This window comes from Gopherus evgoodei, chromosome 5, assembly GCF_007399415.2.
Source record: "Gopherus evgoodei ecotype Sinaloan lineage chromosome 5, rGopEvg1_v1.p, whole genome shotgun sequence".
NCBI classification, from domain to species: domain Eukaryota; kingdom Metazoa; phylum Chordata; order Testudines; family Testudinidae; genus Gopherus; species Gopherus evgoodei.
This window is the reverse complement of record NC_044326.1, coordinates 45,201,219-45,218,363: the sequence shown is the minus strand read 5'-3', so window position 1 is coordinate 45,218,363 and position 17,145 is coordinate 45,201,219. Positions and strand designations below refer to the sequence as shown.

The window sequence follows — 17,145 nt, the reverse complement described above, 5'->3', positions numbered from 1 at the left end:
ACACTTGTACAACTTCAGCTAACAGGGTAACTGGTAGCAAAAACAGGCTATTATCCTCTGTGGACCAACCACTGCCAGGGGGATGAGACATTTCACTAGTGAGTTTCACAGCTATTTGCCTGGGAGCAGAGGAATGTTGGGACTTAGGTTACTTCTGCTTCCAGTTACAGTCTGGTGCCTAAGCAGCACCCACCAGCAAGTAGAAGCAAGCATAGGGAAAGTCCTCCTAAATACTGGATTAAAGCATGCTCAGAGAGAATATTCTGAGACTTTTGCTGCCAGTCTCTAACAAACCTCTACTGAGCATGTATGAACAGCAATTTTCAGAGACTTATAAATTTGGGAAGATTTCCACAGGGACGATAAAAAGCATATGTCTGACTCCAGAATGACACCCCTATCAAATTTCAAGTCCCTGCTTCAAATCTTGGTGGTACCAGAGCTTCTCAATGAAGGTTTGTAAGAAGTTTTTAACATTGGCAAAAGGGCTTACTTTCCCGTAACCTTGCTTTTTTGGAAACAGCTGAACTGCTTTTGCTGAAACTTTTCCAGAGTTTAGCCTGAGACAGACAATCGGCATAGAGAACTTTCACACACACAGTTAAAGTTCAGCAAAACTACTGAAAACAGGGTCTTTTGACAAATGTCAAGCAAACCCTAACTTTAGGAGTCACTGCCGGCTCCACCTGAATTATACACACACGTTACATAATAAAGATAATTGAGCAATTTGGGATTCCTAGGTGAAATGCACTGTCAGCTATATCTGGAACAAAATTTCTTTTTTTAATGGTTTGATAAACTATATACTTGATTGTGATTCATACTACAGAGAAAATAGAGAACAGGCTATATGATTTTCAGGATAATTGTAAACAACCAGTTTACTACTTAAGATCCCCCAATGGAAAATTAAATAGAGGGATCTATGGAAACAGGTAGACCTCCAAATTTCTTCTAATGGAGAGGTGCCTCTCCTGACAAGCTGGAAAAATATAAAATACCTTTAAAAAAACCACATATATTCTCTACAACAGCTCTTCGTAACCCATGTTGGGCAATTACTCTGTTCTGTACTCTAGGTTTCTCCAGGCCTAGCATACACATTTGCTTCCAGATCCCAAAGACAGATACAAACTTACATATCCCTACCAAGCATGATAACTGTATCTTGCATCAAGGAACTAAACATCCTTCTTACTATACCTTTTACAATTCTGTTGCACAGCCCAAACTGCAACTTAGTCTTTGCAAGTTGTATAGTAAAGTCTGTTATGCTACAGACTAAATAAATTTATATATAATCACATGAAAAAATAACTGATACTTTTTCAAAGTTTAAATTTAAATATTTAATTTAAAACCACGTAAATTAATGGCGCGTTTCAAAATATGCAGCTCTTTATTCCTTTTTATTTTGTAAATTAACAATAAACAAAGCTACATAAGACACATTATTTGAAGTGCACAAAGATTTCATACGCAAAAATATTACTTGCCTTCATATGGTGTGTCCGGAGGTCCTGCTATTTCTCCTCTTAATTCTGTAAAATTCTCATCTACAAGATCTACTTTAATTTGATTTTTGCTCGTCTTAAAAATAAACAGAGAAAAACAATTATAAGTAAGTTATGTTTGATACACACCTTCCCCAAAAAATATTCAATTTTTAGAACAGATTTCTAAAAACAACCCATTTCAGATAGCTATGTTGCAGTTAGTTTTATTTAATTTATAATAACTTTATGTAGCATTACAGTTCTCCAGAGTAGTATTTATAGAGCCACTAACATAGACAAGGGCATTCAGGAGTATGCAGAATATCTGAAATTACTTTTAATTTTTTTAATTTACTAGATTTAAAGTTGACAGTGACTCTCTAAATAGCTATTTAGTCTGAATACCTTAAACAAGACAAGAAAAAAACTCAGAAATTTTTACTTGATTATGCTTAATATATCACTTGAAAGTGTATTGTTCTGTTTAAAGTAAACGCCACCTTCACTGGAATATAGCAAGACCTCTCAAAAATAGTATACTGACCTTTTTTAAAAAAAATAATATAATATCCTCATTATTAACATTTAAGGAAGTTTGTTAAAAAGCATTTTTTCCCCACAGACTTCAGCGTTTCTCAAATGTGACCACCAGAGGCTTTTCTTGCAGCCACAGCCAACTGGGCAGTGATTGGGAGGCCAAGCATTTGCCCCTTCCCTGGATCTGCAAGTACGGGTTGGGCCCCACCACCCCCCGGAGCCACAAATGCTGGGGGAGCAGACAGCTGGTTTCTACTCTCCACCTTCCCATGGGCAGTGAGGCTCAGGCGTCTGGCTTCAGCCCTGGGATGGCAGGCAGCAAGCTTTGGCCATGTGGTGGCAGGCTCCAGTCACTGGGCTTCAGGCTCATCACCTCCAGCCCCCGCTGCCTTCCCCGCCCCATGACCCATCCATCCCATCACCCTTGACCCCCAGTGCCTCCCTACCCGCCTCCCCATCCAAGGCTTAATTTGTCCCCCGGCTTGCCAGGGCTGAGTAAGTCTGCTGTGAAAAGGGATATTTGTATGTTTGTTAATACCACTTTTTACTGCCTCCCAGCTAGCTAACAAGTCTGCTGCTGGGAAAATGATATTAACATACATATATCACTTTTCACAGATGCAGACTTACTAACTAGCAATTCTATTAAAAAACAAACAGAAACCAAAAAAGCAAAAATGAACAACAAAAAGACAAGAATACGAAAAACATCTTCTTAGTGTGTAAAGAATAGAGACAACTGTACATACATTGTTATTGTTACTGAGTCTGCAAAAAATCTCTACATAAATAAATTACAATGATTTGGACAAGTATATGTGCATATTTATTTGTTTTTTCTAAAGCAAGATAAAGTTTTTTGGAAAAACTGTCATATCAACCACCAGCAAGAGTTGGTGGCCGTACTTTGAGGCCACCAAAAACATTGTTGCAGGAACCCCTGCTGTTAGACAACATTTAGGTGCAGGAGCTACTGGCTATTTGTCACCTCCTTCCCGACTTCATACTTCCCAAGACAAATTTTCTTGGAGCTCGGTAGGTTAATTTCAAATTTTTCATAACGGCATACTAAGATACTGAACAATGTATGTTTCACAGAATCATTTATTAAAAGAGTTTAACCAAAATTACACATTTCATTCAAATTTGTCTTTCATCCCAGAAAAGAGAAGGAATAAAATGTATACTTGCGTTCCAAAAAAAAATTATTATTTTTTTTTAAAACAAAACTACCACCTATGGAAAGATATACACCAACATTATTTACAGGTGAAATACTACAGAGTCTCACACTTTGTTGTTTCTATCGGCTGAGCTCTCTGCATCCCTCCATTTCCCCCCATAAACTGTCTCTGTGTCACTCCCCCATTCCTGTCTATTTCAGAGACTCCTGCAAACCTCCATCCCTCTCTTTTCCCCATTTCAGGATCTCTGAACACCATTTCCTTTTACTATTCTTATTTCTTCTTTTTGTCTGGAAGACAAGTCATTCAAGATGTTAACATTTTAAATTATATTGGGAGGATGGGCAAAGTTATGCTGTAAAGCATTAATAGCTACCGGTTCTTTGATCTACAGATAATTACAAAGCTGGTGGAAGCTGCTGGGTCTGCTAACCAGATGCAAGGGACTCCATGTGACCATTTCCCCCTTCCAATTTTCCAAATCTCATCAAAATTAACACTATTCTGCCCTCTGATGTCTAGAACATTTCCTTATTTTTGGAGTTGGTCAGATGCAGAATTCAAAAGTTATCACAATAGACAAACATTAGGATATTTTATATTAAGATATAAATTTTGAGCCAACATGCAGTTTCCAAACTAAGAAATGCAACAGATTTTATGCCTCTCTTCTATTTACAAATATTCCTATTTAGAATTTAAAACAGGTATGATGGTGACACCAGCTGCAGCGCCATAGCACAGGCTGAGTTTTCACTTCAAAAGAAGGAATTCAATGACTTCTGTATGGAAGAATACAATACATCTTACAATAACTACTCTGTGTATTTAAGTATTTAATGAATTTTAAGACTTTACAAGTAAATCTGTTAATTGTTTATAAATTACAATTAATTTTAAACATGCTATAAAAATTTAGCACTCTGTGTCAGATCTTTTATCATCCAAAATCATCTCAAATCAGGAATTATTTACACAGAAATGGCAATGAGGTAACTGTTTAACAGATCTGATAAATTCCTAACACTTTCTTTTAATAAACAAAGGATAATACTTTCCATTAATCTTCATAAATGAAAGTTTCTCCTTCAGCAGAGATTGAATAGTGGTTTCCTTCAGAGAAACTTGAATCTCCCTCTTAAAACTGCTGTCACCTCCTATGATTCTGAAAAGATTTGACTCAGGCTGCCCTTAGTAAAGTTGGCCTTCTCAAAATACCTGCCAACTCTCATTTGTTCTCAATGACGACACAGATTGCCCTTAGTAAGGATGACTACTGCCTTCATTTACCTGCTTCTCTGTTTCTTGAAAGCCTACAGGGCCACCATCTTCCTAAGGATTGTTATATCCAGATAAAAACTGCTTAGTTCTAAATTAATATTCATCTGTTTCTTTGGCTGACAATTTGTATTTAATATTTTCCAGTTCATTTATCTTTGACAGAGACAATTTGTATAATCACATTGAACACTATGGTTAAGACTGTGAAACAAAAGGAAATGAACTGTTTCAGAATGCACTATTTTAAATGTCCACATTTTGAAGCTCAGAGACCATTTGATGACTTTCTATGCCCCAATTACCACTAAAATCTTTGGCAGGAAATCCTGGGATTCTAATTAGATAGTTGAAAAGAGCCATCCTTAATCAATCAGTGTGTTATGACCACTGTAATGATGTTTTTGTGCTCCAACTGCTAGTTTACCACCCACATTTAACCAATACAATGGAATTCTGAAGACCACTTCCACATACAACCATTCTAAACAAGCACTTTGAGACTTTCCATAGGGATCCTTTAAACAAATTTAATTCTTCTATTTGTTAGAGACCATCTTCACACAATTTTTTCAGGGCCCTTGCGCAGTTAATTAATTACCGCAGATTTCATCCCACAGCTGTGCTCACATTAATCTCTGATGCTGCTACACAAACATGTTTTGCAAAAAACTCTTCACATTAGCACACTAGGTTCAGCTCTAATCAAAATAGGAAGTCTCAATCCTTCTCAAATGGGAACAGACAAAATGCTATGGAAGAATATTTTCTTTTCTAACTTCCAAAGTAACACTATATTCAATGGAAAGTAAAAATAGTCCACACTAAAAATTAGTAACCTCTTAAAAAAAGTGATGCTGAATATCCCACATTTACATAAGAATCAGATCCAGGCTGTGTTAACTGATCAGAATTCATTAATAGGATCCAGACATGATCTGAATTGCCTACAGGCACAGCAAGATCTTGTACCATCCCTGCTTTACAACCATAATTTGTTAGCAAGGTGTGAACCTAACATATGTAATTTTACAAAATGTAAAGACACATTTGTGTTTTGACATACAATAAATTATGGATACATCTTGATTAGAAGGACATGTATAATTATATCAATCTATATTTGAGAAACTCAGAATACAGTACACTTTTTCCAGACTTAAATTCTTGATCTGCTGTAGTATTGAGAAAACTCTTAAGAGTTCAGCATAAGTACTGTAACAATTCTTACAATACTTGTGTCCCTACAATACTGTAATTCCCTAAAACTACTTCTGCAGCTATTCTATGGCACTAATCTGAAGTAAACAAAACCTAAACTTAACACAATTTAAACAATCAGTCCTTGTTGCAGCTAGAGCTGATCAAAAATAAACAACCAACCAAACAACAACAAAACATTTTGGGTCAACTCCAAAGCAGAAATGAAGTCAGTGTCTTTAAAAAGATGCATTAATCTTATGCCAAATTACTGACAGAAGATGAAAGGGGAAAAAGCCACGAAATGCAAGTTCTGCAACACTACTCTCCCCAAGAGGCAGTACTATATCAACAAGAGAAGCCCTCACATCGACACAGCACTGTGTACACCAGGGGTTAGGTCAGTTTACATCGTTCAGATTTGTGGAAAATCCACACACCTGAGTGATGTAGTTGTACGAACATACAGTTGTAGTGTAGACCAGGGCTGAGACACAATGGGACCAAGTTCTGTGAAAACCTAAGTTCCCTGTAAGCTGCATGGCCGTGCAGCAGCCTATTTAACGCCATGCAGGCGCTCAGGGAACTGCCTGGCCAGGACCTGCCATGGCTCGAGGAGAGGCACCCCTCCCCGGCCCCAACTTGGCCCCAGACCTGGCAAGGCCAGGAGAGGGGCAGCCCGAACCCAGCCCCAGCTCATACCTGCCACTGCCAGGGAAGGAGTGGCCCAAACCCAGCCCCAGCCCAGATCTGCCATGGCACCCCTCCCCATCATCCCCAGCCCCACCCCAAAGCCCACATCCCCAGCTGGAGGCCTCACACCCCTGCACTCTAACTTTCTGGCCCAGCACTGAGCCCTCTCCCACACACCACACTCGTCGGCCCCACCACACAAATTTTGTTATGTATACCAATATGAAGGTGATGTGTCACACAACACTTCCACATTGGTTCAAATAACAAAATTCATTCCACATGTGTGGGAAAAGTTAGAGGGAACACTGGCTGACAACTTGTAAATTCTCAGCTCTGGTCTGTGCTACAGAGTTAGGTCAACACAAGGCAACTTACATCAACCTAACTCTCTAAGCATCTACACTAAAATGTCACTCCTGCCAATGTAACTCGCCCGCCACACCAACTTAACTTCACCTCCACGAGAAACGTAGCACATTTAGGTCAACATAGTTAGGTCAATGCAGTTTCAGTGCAGATACTGCATTACTTACATTAACTTCAGTGGCCTCCAGGTGGTATCCCACAATGCCCCACCTTGATTGTGCTGGTACCCATCTTGAACTCTGCTGCCCAGCAGCCAGGTACACATCCCTCCCAGTTAAAACACCACCAAATGTTCAAATTGCATTTCCTGTTTGCTTGGCTTGGAGAGCACACCTAGCAACTGCCCAGCTGACCACACTACAGACACACTCTTACTGGAGTACGCAAGAGGTGCTGGATCTCCTGGGTTTGTGGAGAGAAGATACTGTATAGGCACAGCTCTGATTCAGCCACAGAAACCTCAATATCTATGAGCACTATGCTTGGGGCATGGAGGAGAAGGGCTACAAGAGGGACCTGCAGCAGTGCCTCGTGAAAGCCAAGGAGCTGCAGCAGACATACCAGAAGACAAGGGAGGCTAAGTCGATCTGGTGCAGAGCACAGACATGTCACTTTTACAAAAAACTGCATGCTATCCTCAGCGGAGACTCCACCACCATTGCCAAGAGACTGCGGATACTTAGGGGGAGCAGGAGTCACAGGCCCCCCGCTGCGAACAGTAAAGAGGAGGATGGGGAAAAGGCCACTAGGGGATCCAGTAGCGCAGCAAGCCATGATCTGTTTTTATCTCCTGGATAGTCCAGTATGAAAAAGCCAGATGCAGGGGAAGGAACCGCTGGTAAGTATGCAGTTGTTTTTGAAATTGCAGGGGCACATCTGTTGATTTACTCTTTTTTAACTTATGCTAGAAGAGGTAGTGAAAAAACCAATAGAGCTACAGTTGCTATCTGCTTCTCATCCTCCCTGTACAGTTAGGAAGAAGGGGCCATGCAGAACAGTTTGTTTATGTGAACCGGGATGTCCCGTGAATCTTCCATAGAGATCTTGAGGAAATTTTCCTGGAGGTAGTCTGCCATCATCTGCCGAAGGTTTCTGGGGAGGGCTGCCTTATTTCTTCCACCACAGTATGACACGTTCCCATCATCTCGGGCATTGGCACTCTCACTGAAGGACTGTCTGGATATATGGACTCTCTACCCAGACCCTATGCCACCAGCACTCCCAGCTATCTCCGTGACACCACTGATTTCCTGAGGAAACTACAATGCATTGGTGACCTCCCAGAAAACACCATCCTAGCCACCATGGATGTGGAGGCTCTCTACACAAACATCCCACACACAGACGGAATACAAGCTGTCAGGAACACTATCCCTGATGATGCCACAGCACAACTGGCTGCTGAGCTCTGTGCCTTTATACTTACACACAACTATTTCAAATTTGATGACAATATATATCTCCAAATCAGTGGCACTGCTATGGGCACCCGCATGGCCCCACAATATGCCAATATCTTCATGGCCGACTTGGAACAACGCTTCCTCAGCTCTCGTCCACTCACACCTCTTCTCTACCTACGCTACATTGATGACATCTTTATCATCTGGACCCATGGGAAGGAGACTCTGGAAAAATTCCACCATGATTTCAACAGCTTCCACCCCACCATCAACCTCAGCCTGGACCAATCTACACGGGAGGTCCACTTTCTTGACACCACGGTGCAAATAAGTGATGGTCACATTAACACCACCCTATATCGAAAACCCACCGACCGCTATGCCTACCTTCATGCCTCCAGCTTCCATCCCGGGCACATCACACGATCCATTGTCTACAGCCAAGCACTGAGGTACAACCGCATCTGCTCTGACCCCTCAGACAGAGACCAACACCTACAAAATCTCCACCAAGCATTCTCAAAACTACAATACCCACACAAGGAAATAAGGAAACAGATCAACAGAGCCAGACGTGTACCCAGAAGCCTCCTACTGCAAGACAAACCCAAGAGAGAAACCAACAGGACTCCACTGGCCATCACATACAGCCCCCAGCTAAAACCCCTCCAACGCATCATCAAGGATCTACAACCCATCCTGGACAATGATCCCACACTTTCACAGGCCTTGGGTGGCAGGCCAATCCTTGCCCACAGACAACCTGCCAACCTGAAACATATTCTCACCAGTAACTGCACACCACACCATAATAACTCTAGCTCAGGAACCAATCCATGCAACAAACCTCGATGCCAACTCTGCCCACATATCTACACCAGCGACACCATCACAGGACCTAACCAGATCAGCCACACCATCACTGGTTCATTCACCTGCACATCCACCAATGTAATATACGCCATCATATGCCAGCAATGCCCCTCTGCTATGTACATCGGCCAAACTGGACAGTCTCTACGGAAAAGGATAAATGGACACAAATCAGACATTAGGAATGGCAATATACAAAAACCTGTAGGAGAGCACTTCAACCTCCCTGGCCACACTATAGCAGACTTTAAGGTGGCCATCCTGCAGCAAAAAAACTTCAGGACCAGACATCAAAGAGAAACTGCTGAGCTTCAGTTCATCTGCAAATTTGACACCATCAGCTCAGGATTGAACAAAGACTGTGAATGGCTTGCCAATTACAGAACCAGTTTCTCCTCTCTTGGTTTTCACACCTCAACTGCTAGAACAGGGCCTCATCCCCCCTGATTGAACTGACCTCATTATCTCTAGCTTGCTTGCTAGCACACATATATATACCTGCCCCTGGATATTTCCATTACATGCATCGGAGGAAGTGGGTATTCACCCACGAAAGCTCATGCTCCAAAACGTCTGTTAGTCTATAAGGTGCCACAGGATTCTTTGCTGCTTTTACGTTCCCATAGCACTCAATTACTTCAGCAGGCACCACTACAGCACATAAACTGGCAGCATATGGCCCTGTCCTGCAGGACCTGTTCTCTTTCAGCCTTGGTTACCAACTAAAATCACTACTGCCTGTGGAAAACAGTGCCAGTATTCAATTCAATTGCCCTATACCAGTGGTTGTCAACCTATTTACCATTGTGAGCCACATATGCAGCTCTCTCTGTGTTACGTGGGCCGCATCCACACAATATACATACTACCTGTATGCCCCCGAGGTCACATGGGCCGTAGCTATGTGCTGATTGGGTCACAAGCAGCCCATGGGCCACAGGTTGAGAACCACTGTGCTATATACATGTATTCATATCTGTGAGCTAGTTCCCCCACCTTATGATCCCAATTCACCTCTTCCCTCCAGGCTATACTCACCATTGCTGGGACTACTGCCGTGCTCTATGAATCCCACAGAGAAGTGAGAACATACTGCTTGCAAGTTGTGTAGGTCAAGGGGAGTGAGTTCAGTATATCAAGTTTCCATTTATCTTGTGAATACACTCACGATAGTACCTCTGTGCATTTTATCTTTTGCAGCTGGAAATGTGGTGTTGTGGGTCTCTCCATCCACACCAACGAAGCAGCTCAGCCAGATAAGAAGAACGAAGAGGACATGTTCCAAGAGATCCTGCAAGCCTCTGCTGCTTTGGATATCGAGCACAGGGCTTGGAGAATTACCCCTACAGACAGCATGGACAGGGACAGAACGGAGAGGAAAAAAGCCCAGGCGAAGGACAGAGATGTGCAGCAGGAGATGCTAGCACTTCTCAGGCGGCAGAAAAGCATGCTGGAGACTCTTACTTGACATCAGGTTCAACAGTCCCATGCACGCCCCCCTCTGCACCCTAGAGAGAATTGGATTCCAGGATCTCCCTGCAACCCCGCACATTCCACATGGCATCCAGGGCTACTGCACTATCCCTACCTCTTGCCCAGAGGGACAGTACAGGCAATCACAGCTGCACATACACTAACCATGTCTCTTGCACATCAGTGTGTGTGTTTGTGAAGTAAAAATGATTGTTCTTTCCCCTTCAAACGTTCTTTTCCCTGTATTTATAAAGTTTCATTCAGTTATAAATGCGTCTGTTTGCATGGGTTTGTAATAAAAGTCTATTTATGGAAACTTAATTGATCTTTCTTAGTTCACAACTTATGCTGGCTGGGGCTGACATCATTCACAGATAATAGTAATAGATGTATTTACAATGTTATATTACTACACTCAGCATTCATCTCAAGGTTCATACAGGGGGTGCAAAAAACTAATGCCAGGCCGAGCACACTACAGCAGCACACATTACCGTGGCTCACAATTAAAATGGTCTTTCAAAGCCTCCCAGAGCCAAACAGCTCTATGTTGAGCTCTTCCTTTAGCCCTGGTATCCGGCTACTCAAAATCTGCAGACAGCCATTCCACCTCCACCCTGGCAGAAACTCTTCCCCCTTTGCTTTACAGATATTATGCAGGACACAGCATATTTTTCACTGAGGTCCAATCTCATAAGTAGATAGTGCCAGTGACCTTTCAAATGGCCAAAGGCACATTCAACTGTCATTCTGCATATGCTGAGCCTGCACTTGAAGTGCTCCTTGGTGCTGTCAAGGTGGCCAGTCTACAGCTTCATGAGCCACTGAAGTAAGGGGCAGTCTGGGTCTCCCAGGATCACTACTGGCATTTCAACATCCCCAGTGGTAAACTTGTGCTTTGTGAAGAAAGCCCCTGCCTGCATCTTTCTGAACAGGTCTGTCTTCTTAAAGATGCTTGCATCATGCACCTTCCCTGACCAGTCCTCGTTGATGTCAGTAAAACATCCCCAGTGATCCACCAGCACTTGCAGTACCATAGAAAAGTAGCTCATTCTGTTGATGTACTCTGTGGCAAGGTGGTCTGGTGCCAAAATAGGGATTGCATGCCATCTATTGCCCCAGGGCACTTTGGGACTCCACTGCTCCAAACCATCCACTATGTCCTGAATATTGCCCAGAGGCACAGTCCTGCACAGCAAGAGGCGAGTAATGACCCTACACTCTTGCATCACAGCAACCCGTGGTGGATTTCCCCAACACCAAATTGATTCTCGGCTGACCAGTAGCAATTGGCAGTTGCAAGCCTCCACAAAGAAATCACCACTTGCTTCTCCATTGCTTCTCATTTTAGTGTCACTGCGCTCAACCTGGGGTGAGCTCCGCACACAGATCCAGGACTGTGGCCTTGCTTGTCCAAAAGTTCTACAGCCACAGCTCACCATCCCAAACCTACATAATGATGCAATCCCACCAGTAAGTGCTTGTTTCTCAGGCTGAGAATCGGCACTCCACTATCTGCAGCTGTTCTGTGAATGCCAACAACTTTGAACTGTTTCTTTCTATGTCCCACAGCAATCTGGCCTCCAAGGAATTGTCATGTTCCCTGTGGCTCCACAAATACTGAAGGATCAGACATCTCATGCTCACAGCGCTCTTCACAATAGTGCAGACCTGTGCAGGGTCCATGTTTCTCATTAAAATGGCAGATGCGCAGGTATGACCAAGGTCCTAGTGGGGAGTCAGCTGTGGTCACTCAACTAGGGTGAACTGCAAAGAATGGGGCAGACAATCCCCATAAAGCTGGTGGATATTCCAATACTTAGATTTACCAAGCCAGCATAAAACAGCTTCTTTGGCCTGGTCTACACTAGGAGTTTAAACCGATTTTAGCAGCGTTAAACTGATTTAACATGGCACCTCTCCACACTACGAGTCCCTTTATATCAATAAAAAAGGGCTCTTTAAACCGGTTTCTGCACTCCTCCCCGACAAGAGGAGTAGTGCTAAAATCGATATTACCATATCAGATTAGGGTTAGTGTGGCCGCAAATTGACGGTATTGGCCTCTGGGCGGTATCCCACAGTGCACCACTGTGACCGCTCTGGACAGCAGTCTGAACTCGGATGCATTGGCCAGGTATACAGGAAAAGCCCTGCAAACTTTTGAAAATCATTTCCTGTTCGGTCAGCGTGGAGCTGTGATCAGTACAGGTGACCACACAGAGCTCATCAGCACAGGTAGCAATGCAGTCTCCTGAGAATCGAAAAAGAGCTCCAGCATGGACCGCACGGGAGGTGCTGGATCTGATTGCTATATGGGGGAGGATTCAGTGCTAACAGAACTCCGTTCCAAAAGAAGAAATGAAAAAATATTTGAAAAAATTTCCAAGGCTATGATGGGCTATGATGGGCCACACCAAGGACTCAGTGCAGTGTAGAGTGAAAGTTAAGGAGCTCAGACAAGCCTACCAGAAAACCAAAGCAGCAAACGGAAGGTCCGAGTCAGGGCCCAAAACATGCCGCCTCTACACTGAGCTGCATGCAATTTTAGGGGGCTGCGCCACCACTATCCCACCCCTGTCCGTGGATTCCAAGGCGGGGTTGTAATCTCAACCATGGCTGAGGATTCTGCGGAGGGGGAAGATGAAGAGGAGGAGGAGGAAGAGGAGGACGACCTTGCAGTGAGCACATACCACTCCATTAGGCCCAACAGCCAGGAGCTTTTTGTGACTCAGACAGAATTACCCTCCCAGCCCTCCCAAGCCACTAGCCCAGACAGTGCAGCCATGGAAGCGACCTCTGGTGAGTGTACCTTTGTAAATATAAAACATGGTTTAAAAGCAAGTGTTTTTTAATGATTGATTTGCCATGAAGGCTTGGGATGCATTTGCGGCCAGTAAAGTTACAGGAAAAGTTTGTTAACATGTCTGGGGATGGAGCGGAAATCGTCCAGGGACATCTCCATGAAGCGCTCCTGGAGGTACTCCAAAAGCCTTTGCAGAAGGTTTCTGGGCAAGGCAGCCTTGTTCCGTCCACCATGGTAGGACACTTTACCACGCCATGCATGTAGCAAGTAATCGGGTATCACTGCATGACAAAGCATAGCTGCGTATGGTCCCAGTGATTGCTGGCATTCAAGAAACATCCGTTCTTTATCTCGCTGTGTTATCCTCAGCAGAGTGATATCGTTCATGGCAACCTGGTTGAAATTCAGGAATTTAATTAACGAGACAGAGATGGCCATTTTCCTATTGGGCTGTTGCTTAAAAGAAATCCTTCCTTGCACGTAGCCAAGCGGGGGGGGGAGGGGAGGAAGGATAGCGCTAAGCTTTTTTGCGTTTGACTAGCAGCAATCGTCCCAGCTACCAGCCACGCGGTGGGGGGCGGAAAGGGGGGTGATTAGCAGTGATCTTCCATGATACCAGCCATGTGGTGGGGGGAGGGGTAAAGCAATCATCCTAGAGAATTGGATGGGGGGGTTGGCTTCTGCTGCTGCATGTTAACAGGAAAGAAGCATCAGAGGGCACTATGTATATGAAGGCTGGAGAAGCCGAAAGACAATAGCTTACTATGGCCGCATGCAAGCTGAATTCTGATGCCTGGACCTGTGTTTGTGAGATCTCTAACACCAGAGCCACAGGCACTCAACATTAAGATGCAAAATGCGACCTTGTAGTGAAATCACATGTGCTATGTAAGGTGAACAGTGTTGTTCACTGTGAAAGAGTTTAACCATTGTTCTGTAAAATGTATCTTTTTAAATACTTCTCTCCCTTTTTTCCCTCCCTCATGCAGCTGCACATTTTTCAAGCCTCCCTACTCCATCCCAAAGGCTCTCTCAGATAAGGCAGAGGAAAAAGAAGATGCGAGACAAAATGTTCTCGGAAATCATGGAAGTAACCCGCAATGAAAGAGCTCATCTGAATGACTGGAAGGACGTGGTAGCAAAGTACAGGAAAGATGCCAGTGAACGTGAGGACAGGAGGGACCAACGTGAGGATAGGAGAGACGCTTGAGATGAGAGGTGGCGGCAGGAAGATCAGAGGTGTAGGCAGGAAGATATGCGGTGGCGGGAAGAAACGCTGGAGCTGCTGCGTGATCAAACTGATATCCTCCGACGTCTGGTGGATCTTCAAAAGAGCAGCGGGGTCACAGAGTGCCGCTGCAGCCCCTGTGTAACCACCCTCACCACTCACCATGTTCCATATCTTCCTCACCCTTAGACCAGACGTGTAAGAACGCGTGGGGGAAGGCTTCGTGCACCCGCCCACTCAACCCCAGTGGACAGTCCAACCAAAACGCTGTCAATACACTGAAATGTATTTAATGGCCTTTTCCTTCCCTCCTATGCTCCTCCCAAACCACACCGGGATACCTTGTCAGTTCTCTGCCTCTTTTTATAATTACTTTTTAATAATGAATACATGATTTTTAAACGATAGTGACTTTATTTCCTTAATCGAAGGGGGAGGGTGGGTTGCTTACAGGGAAGAAGTCAATAAAGGGGGGAAGTTCATGAAGGAGAAAAACACAGCAGTCACACCGTACCCTGGCCCGTGATGAAACTCATTTTCAAAGCTTCTCTGATGTGTGCTCCTGGTGCTTCTCCTGGTGTGCTCTTCAAATTGCCCTTGTGTCTGGCTGCATGTCATCAGCGGCCAGGTGATTTGCCTCAGCCTCCCACCCCGCCATAATGGTCTCCCCCTTACTCTCACAGAGATTATGGGGCACATCGCAAGCAGCAATAACAAAGGGGACATTGGTTTGGCTGAGGTCTGAGCGAGTCAGTAATGTGCGCCAGCGCGCCTTTAAACGGCCAAATGCACATTCTACTACCATCCTGCACTTGCTCAGTCTGTAGTTGAACAGCTCCTGACCACTGTCCAGGCTACCTGTGTATGGCTTCATGAGCCATGGCATCAAGGGGTAGGTTGGGTCCCCCAGGATAACTTCACGCATTTCAACATCCAACTGTTATTTTCTGGTCTGGGAAGTAATTCCCTTGCTGCAGTAGTTTAAACAGAGCAGTGCTTCTGAAGAAGCGAGTATCATGAACCCTTTCTGGCCATCCCACGTGGATGTTGGTGAAACGTCCCTTGTGATCCACCAGTGCTTGCAGCACCATTGAAAAGTACCCCTTACAGTTTATGTACTGGGTGCCCTGGTGCTCCGGAGTGCCAAGATAGGGATATGGGTTCCATCTATCGTCCCCCACAGTTAGGGAATCCCATTGCAGCAAAGCCACCCACTATGACCTGCACATTTCGCAGAGAGTCACGACCTTTTGTAGCAGCAGCTTAATGATTGCTTCGGCTATTTGCATTACAGCAGCCCCCACAGTAGATTTTCCCACTCCAAATTGATTCCCGACTGACCGGTAGCTGTCTGGCATTGCAAGCTTCCAGAGGGCTATTGCCACTCGCTTCTCCACTGTGAGGGCTGCTCTCATCTTGGTATTATGGCATTTCAGGGCAGGGGTAAGCAAGTCACAAAGTTCCATGAAAGTGCCCTTATGCATGCGAAAGTTTCGCAGCCACTGCAAATCGTCCCACACCTGCAAAACTATGCGGTCCCACCAGTCTGTGCTTGTTTCCCGGGCCCAAAATCAGCGTTCAATGGCTAGAACCTGACCAATTACCAGCAGGATCTCCAAAGTGCAGGGGCCCATGGTTTGAGAGAATTCTGTGTCCATGTCCTCATCACTCTCGTCACCAGGCTGCCATAGCTGCCGCCTCCTCCTCGCCTGGCTTTGCAGGTCCCGGTTCAGCATACACTGCACGAGAATGCGCGAGGTGTTTACAACGTCCACTATTGCAGTATTGATCTGAGCAGGGTCCATGCTTGCTGTGCTATGGCGTTTGCACAGTTCACTCAGGAAAAAAGGAGCAAAATGGTTGTCTGCTGCTTTCACAAAGGGAGGGGTGAGGCTGTACCCAGAACCACCCGCAACAATGATTTTTGCCCCATCAGGCACTGGGCTCTCAACCCAGAATTCCAAGGGGTGGGGGAGACTGCGGGAACTATGGGATAGCTACGGGACAGCTACCCACAGTGCAACGCTCCAGAAATCGATGCTAGCCTCAGACCATGGACGCACACAGTCAAATTAATGTGCTTAGTGTGGCCGCTTGCACTTGACTTTACACAATCTGTTTTATAAAACCGGTTTATGTAAAATCGGAATAATCCCATAGTGTAGACGTACCCTTTATTATCTCACTGGTTACTCAGAAGTCCAAACACCACATTGCCCTTAAAGTGATCCATCCAGGTACCAATGTCAAATATGATAAAAATTGCTGTAAATTTCATTTCATCATATAAAAGAAAGGTTCTACCAATCCCAAAAGATCAGACACATTACCTCCCAAGTTAATGAATGTTTCAGATCTTACCCCAAAACATGCTACAGCCAATTATTAACTTATTAATTAAACTAAAATATTAAAAAACAAGAGAGAGAGAGTATGGTTAAAAGATCAATATATATACACAGATATGAGTTCAAGTCACTGAGGTTCAGATTCACAGCAGAGATGGTAAGCTTTGTAGTTGCAAAGAGTTCCTTTAGAATTCAGTTCATAGGTCACAGTCCAATACTCAAAACTCATATTCAGGGCATACTAGCATAACTGG

General features: G+C 44.2%; 1 protein-coding gene across 2 annotated transcripts in view; it reads right to left on the bottom strand.

The window, feature by feature from the left end:
- Positions 1 to 17,145, bottom strand: part of UBE2K (ubiquitin conjugating enzyme E2 K) — an 88,760-nt gene that overhangs the window by 39,956 nt on the left and 31,659 nt on the right. Inside the window, exon 2 of one of the 2 annotated variants that reach the window (XM_030563929.1) lies at positions 1,500 to 1,593. The exons of the other annotated variant lie outside the window; for it this stretch is intronic. Coding sequence (XP_030419789.1) covers positions 1,500 to 1,593 — 94 coding nt within the window. The remainder of the gene's footprint in view (positions 1 to 1,499; positions 1,594 to 17,145) is intronic. 2 annotated transcript variants of the gene reach the window in all.